Source organism: Boleophthalmus pectinirostris, unplaced genomic scaffold, assembly GCF_026225935.1.
Source record: "Boleophthalmus pectinirostris isolate CB_2022bp ecotype Guang Dong unplaced genomic scaffold, ASM2622593v1 HiC_scaffold_3, whole genome shotgun sequence".
Taxonomy (NCBI): Eukaryota; Metazoa; Chordata; class Actinopteri; order Gobiiformes; family Gobiidae; genus Boleophthalmus; species Boleophthalmus pectinirostris.
Window position 1 is genome coordinate 2,119,581 of NW_026571299.1, and position 5,000 is coordinate 2,124,580.

Genomic DNA, 5,000 nt, shown 5'->3' on the forward strand with positions numbered 1-5,000 from the left:
TGGTGTTTTGTTTGTCATGGTGTTTTGGTTGTTGTCATGGTGTTTGGTGTTTTTGTTGTCGTGGTGTTTTGTTGTCATGGTGTTTGGTTGTCGTCGTGGTGTTTTGTTGTCATGGTGTTTGGTTGTCGTCGTGGTGTTTTGTTGTCATGGTGTTTGGTTGTCAGAGTTTTGTTGTCATGGTGTTTTGTTGTTGTCACGGTGATTTCTGTGCGCGTCGTCGTTGCTCACCACGATGCCGAGCGCCTTCAGGATGTTCAGTTTGCACATGGGGCAGGTGCAGTGCTCGTTCAGCCACGGGTCCACACAGCCTTTGTGGAACACGTGTCTGCAACACAACAACACAACAACACAACTCAGTACAACAACACAACAACAACACAACAACAACTCAACAAAACAACAACACAACTCAACAAAACAACAACACAACACGATATTACAGCAAGAGAGAGGCAAAGTGAAAAGGTGCACTGTGTAACTTCTCTAGTGGAGGGTCCATGGAGATGTTTCACAGTATGGCATTAAACCTTTCTATCTCCATGGAGACCAAACCAGATCAAGTTACAGGTAAGATCTGTGGAGAGGCGACCCCGCTCACAGTCAGAACGCCTGCTTTTCTGGGTATTTTTGTGCCATAAAACCACCTGTAATTGAATAAACGTAAAGTAGAGCCGTTTAATGTCACACTGCGGAACATTCCAAGCAGAGCAGTGACATCTCCATAGAAACCGGCAGGTGACGGACCCTGAACCGGAAAAGCTACACAGTGCAGCTTTAAACAGGGTGGCCCACGAAGCAAGATTCAAACGTTCACGAATGAATCCAAACCACCGACTGAATAAAGACGTGTTCTGAGGGAGTGTGACGTCACCACAGCGTTCAGCTCCAGTCAAATGAAGCTCACTGAGGCCTGCGGTTATAGGAGGGAGTTTGGGGCAGAGTTCCACATGAGGAATAGGAAATTATTTATGGGTAAAATAGCAAAATAAAACAACAGCTGTGACTTTAAAGTTTGTCAGATACAGGACTCAAATTATCCAAAAGATTCTAACGAAGGTGTGTGGAGTTTAAAAGCCCAACGGAGCACTTCCTGTATTGGCACGTAATGACGTCACAAGGTGGAATCACGTGTTTTCGGTTCAAAAGAAGAACAGTGTAAGTTTGTGTGAGACCAGAGAGAGACCAGGGTTAGACGAGAAAGAGAGAGACTTTCAATTCAAGACTTCTTCTCTTGGCAGCAGAGTGGTTGGCTGCTCTTGTGGCTGCCTGGCTCACACACTGAGCATCTTTGGAAACTTTTTTTGGGTAACACTTTATAATAACTACACATTATTTAGCCTTAATAAAGCATGAACAAAGACTTAATTAATAATGAACAAAGACTTAATTAATAATGATTCACGCTTAGTAAATGTTTAATAAAGGATAATTAGTCTTCACTTTAGAAAAGCTCTCAAAAAGACTTAACTAACAGATAACAGCTGCCTGAATTATCATTGTATTGCATTATTAGTAAATCATTCTCTCATAGTTTACAAATCATTAACAGTGTTGGGAGTAATGTATTATAAAAAGTAATGTATTACTGTAATGCGTTGATTTTTGCTGTAACGCAGTAATGTTCGGCATTACAGGGGGAAAAATGTTAATATTTTACTCGGTACAAATGTGAGTAACGCGCGTTACAATGCTTTTTTAACCTGGATTGAAGTGGTGGGTTTTTCTTCATAGAAATTTGCTAAAATCACCGTGAAATCAGCAGCGGTGAAACGCCGGAGACGCGGCCGGATAAACCTTCAGTTAACCACGGCGAAAGGACCAACCCAGAACTCTACGCTGTTTAGACCTGGTTTAGACCTGGGTCACTTCTGGTTTAGACCTGGCTTACAGTCGTCTCTCGCTCTAACGCGATTCACTTTTCGCGGTCTCGCTGTTTCGCAGATTTTTTAGAAATTTTTTTTTTTTGTGCAATTTTGCATGCCTTTTTTTTTAGTGTATGAACACGTATTGCGTTCCTCCCGCTGTGTCCTGATCGGTTAAGGGACTCCTGTCTCCTGTACAGTACAGAATGTGTTCAGCTGCCAAATTTAAATAAATGTTCAATCTCTAGCAGTGTGATTCTGAAGTGCTGTATGTCTGCAAGTTTTCTCGCCGACAAAATCCACAACGTCGACGAAATGTTCTGCACCGACAAAGTCTCCTGCGCTCACACCCAAAAGACAGAGGACGATGCAAACCATCGCACAAAAAAAGTTGGACTTGGACACGTTGAAGGAAGGTAGTTGTTACGCGCTGTAGCAGAGTTTTGCACCGGGTCTTGTACCCGCAAATAGTTGCTGAAATCAGGACCGTGAGCCTGAGCAGCAGGGTCCATAAAGAACAATCGAGCAACAGCCGCTCTTACCTCCATGAGGTGCAGAGCAAAGCCGCTCCTTTCTCCTGCGGTCACCTTCGAGCCCGTCCTGACAGTGAGTCCTGTTTTAGTCCTAGTTCAGTTCAGTTCTGGTTTAGTCCTCCTCTTCAATCCTGGAATCAGTCTGAGGTTAGTCCTGTTATAGTCCTGGTTTAGTCCTGGTTCAGCTCTGGTTTTAGTCCTGGTTTAGACCTTGTTTAGTCCTGGTTCAGTCCATATACGGCTCAAAAGTTCAGCTTTTTTGCAGTTATTTTTGGTGAGAGTAACTTAAAGTAATGCAATAGTAATGTAATGCTTTACATTTTAAATGCAGTAAATATTGTAATGTAATGAATTACTTTGAAATGACAGTAATAAGTAATAAATAACGCATTACAGTTTTAAAGTAACTTGCCCAACAGTGATCATTAATATGCTCAAATGGTTAGTTCATGAGTAATTAAGTATGAAATAATTATGAGTAACTATTTACAGCACAGGCACATTAAGTGCAAGTGATAATTAAGGTAGTAATTAAGTAGTTACGAAGCGTGAATCATTATTAATTAAGTCTTTGTTCATTATTAATTAAGCCTTTGTTCATGCTTTATTAAGGCTAAATAAGGTGTAGTTATTATAAAGTGTTACCTTTTTTTGTTTTTTGAGCTCAGTTTTTAAACATCATATCAGGGGATTTTTAACCAACTCAGAAGTGCAACAGGAGCAGCTCAAAGGACACGAGTTAGGGACGGTTGGATTTTGTGAAATGAGCGGTTTGTTTTTCCCGTATCCATGGAAACCGAGCAAGAGGCTGGATCAGGAGCTGTGGACATTTGAGACGCTACAGGCTTTTTCCACCACATGTGAGGGCAAATGTGGCAGACGACCGTCCAGAGGAAACACTTGGAGAGAGTGTGTTCAGTTTAAGTGAAGAGCACAGTGTAAATGTGCAGGCTTCACTCCGTCACAGACACTCGGGGTCAGGGGTCAGGGGTCAGGGGTCGTACTTGCAGGGCAGGATTCGGACCACGTCGTTGAGCTGGTAGGACTCGATGCACACGGCACAGTGATTAAAGTCTGGGTCTGTCTCCTGGAAAAACAAACGACAAAAGTGAAAATAATCCAGGTCAAATCAACTTGATGTCGACGTATTCAGGATACTGTGTTTATACATGCACCATGATGAAAAAGTGTTGTGTTGTGTTGTGTGTTGTTGTGTGTGTGTTGTGTGTTGTGTGTTGTGTGTTGTGTTGTGTGTTGTTGTGTGTTGTGTTGTGTGTTGTGTTGTGTGTTGTGTGTTGTTGTGTTGTGTGTGTGTGTGTTGTGTTGTGTTTGTGTGTGTATTGTGTGTTGTGTGTGTGTGTGTGTGTGTGTCAGTGTTGTTGTGTGTGTTATTTGTGTGTTGTATGTGTGTTGTTTGTGTTGTATTGTGTTGTGTGTGTTGTGTGTGTGTGTTGTGTTTGTGTTATTGTGTGTCAGTGTTGTGTGTTGTGTTGTATGTTGTGTGTGTGTGTGTGTGTTGTGTGTGTGTTGTTGTGTGTTGTGTGTGTGTTGTTGTGTGTTTGTGTGTGTGTTGTGTTGTATTGTGTCAGTTGTTGTGTGTTGTTGTTGTGTTGTTGTGTGTTGTGTGTTGTGTTGTGTGTATTGTGTGTTGTGTTGTGTGTTTGTTGTGTGTGTGTATTGTGTCAGTGTTGTGTGTGTTGTGTGTGTGTGTTGTGTGTTGTTGTGTTGTGTGTGTTGTGTTGTTGTGTGTTGTGTGTTGTGTGTGTGTTGTGTGTTGTTGTGTTGTGTTTGTGTGTATTGTGTCAGTGTTGTGTGTTGTGTGTTGTGTTGTTTGTGTGTGTTGTTGTGTGTGTTGTGTTGTGTTATTGTTGTCAGTGTGTGTGTGTTGTTGTGTTGTTGTGTGTGTGTTGTGTTTGTGTGTTGTGTGTGTTGTGTGTTGTTGTCTGTTTGTGTGTTGTGTGTTGTGTGTTTGTGTGTTGTGTCAGTGTTGTGTGTTGTGTTGTTGTTGTGTTGTGTGTGTTGTTGTGTGTTGTGTGTGTGTGTTGTGTGTTGTTGTGTTGTGTGTGTGTGTGTGTGTTACCTTGTCTCCTCTCCGGACGGTTCGTGTGGTCAGTTTTCTGATCGCTTTCTTCGCTGCGTCTCCAAATCCTCTCTACACCACAAGAACACACGGTCAGGACAGGAGGGCGGGTCTGGGTCCTGGTCTGGTCCTGGTCTGGTCCTGGTCTGGTCCTGGTCCTGGTCCTGGTCTGGTCCCCTGGTCTGGTCTGGTCTGATTCTGGTCTGATTCTGGTCTGGTCCTGCTCTGATTCTGGTCTGGTTGTGCTCTGGTCTTGCTCTGGTTATGGTCTAGTCCTGGTCTGGGTTTGGTAGTGCTCTAGTCGTGGTCTTTTCTTTGTCTTTTCCTGGTCTTATCCTGTTCTGATCCTGGTCCTGGTCTGGTCTGGTCTAGTCATAGTCTAGTCGCGGTCTGGTCCTGGTCTGGTCTAGTCGTAGCCTGGTCGCGGTCCGGTCCTGGTCTGGTCTTGCTCTGGTCTTGCTCTGGTCTTGCTCTGGTCTTCTTATGGTTGTACTCTGGCCTTTGACTGGTCCTGGTCTGATCCTG

The 5,000-nt window shown here is 43.4% G+C and overlaps 1 protein-coding gene across 1 annotated transcript in view; it reads right to left on the minus strand.

Annotated features, from left to right (window-relative positions):
• The window catches only part of rnf130 (ring finger protein 130), a 31,813-nt gene that overhangs the window by 13,935 nt on the left and 12,878 nt on the right, over positions 1-5,000 (minus strand). Inside the window, exons 5-7 of the mRNA XM_055160159.1 lie at positions 4,476-4,547; positions 3,400-3,482; positions 229-325 (exon numbers count right to left, since the gene is read on the minus strand). Of these exons, the coding sequence (XP_055016134.1) occupies positions 229-325; positions 3,400-3,482; positions 4,476-4,547 (252 nt within the window). The remainder of the gene's footprint in view (positions 1-228; positions 326-3,399; positions 3,483-4,475; positions 4,548-5,000) is intronic.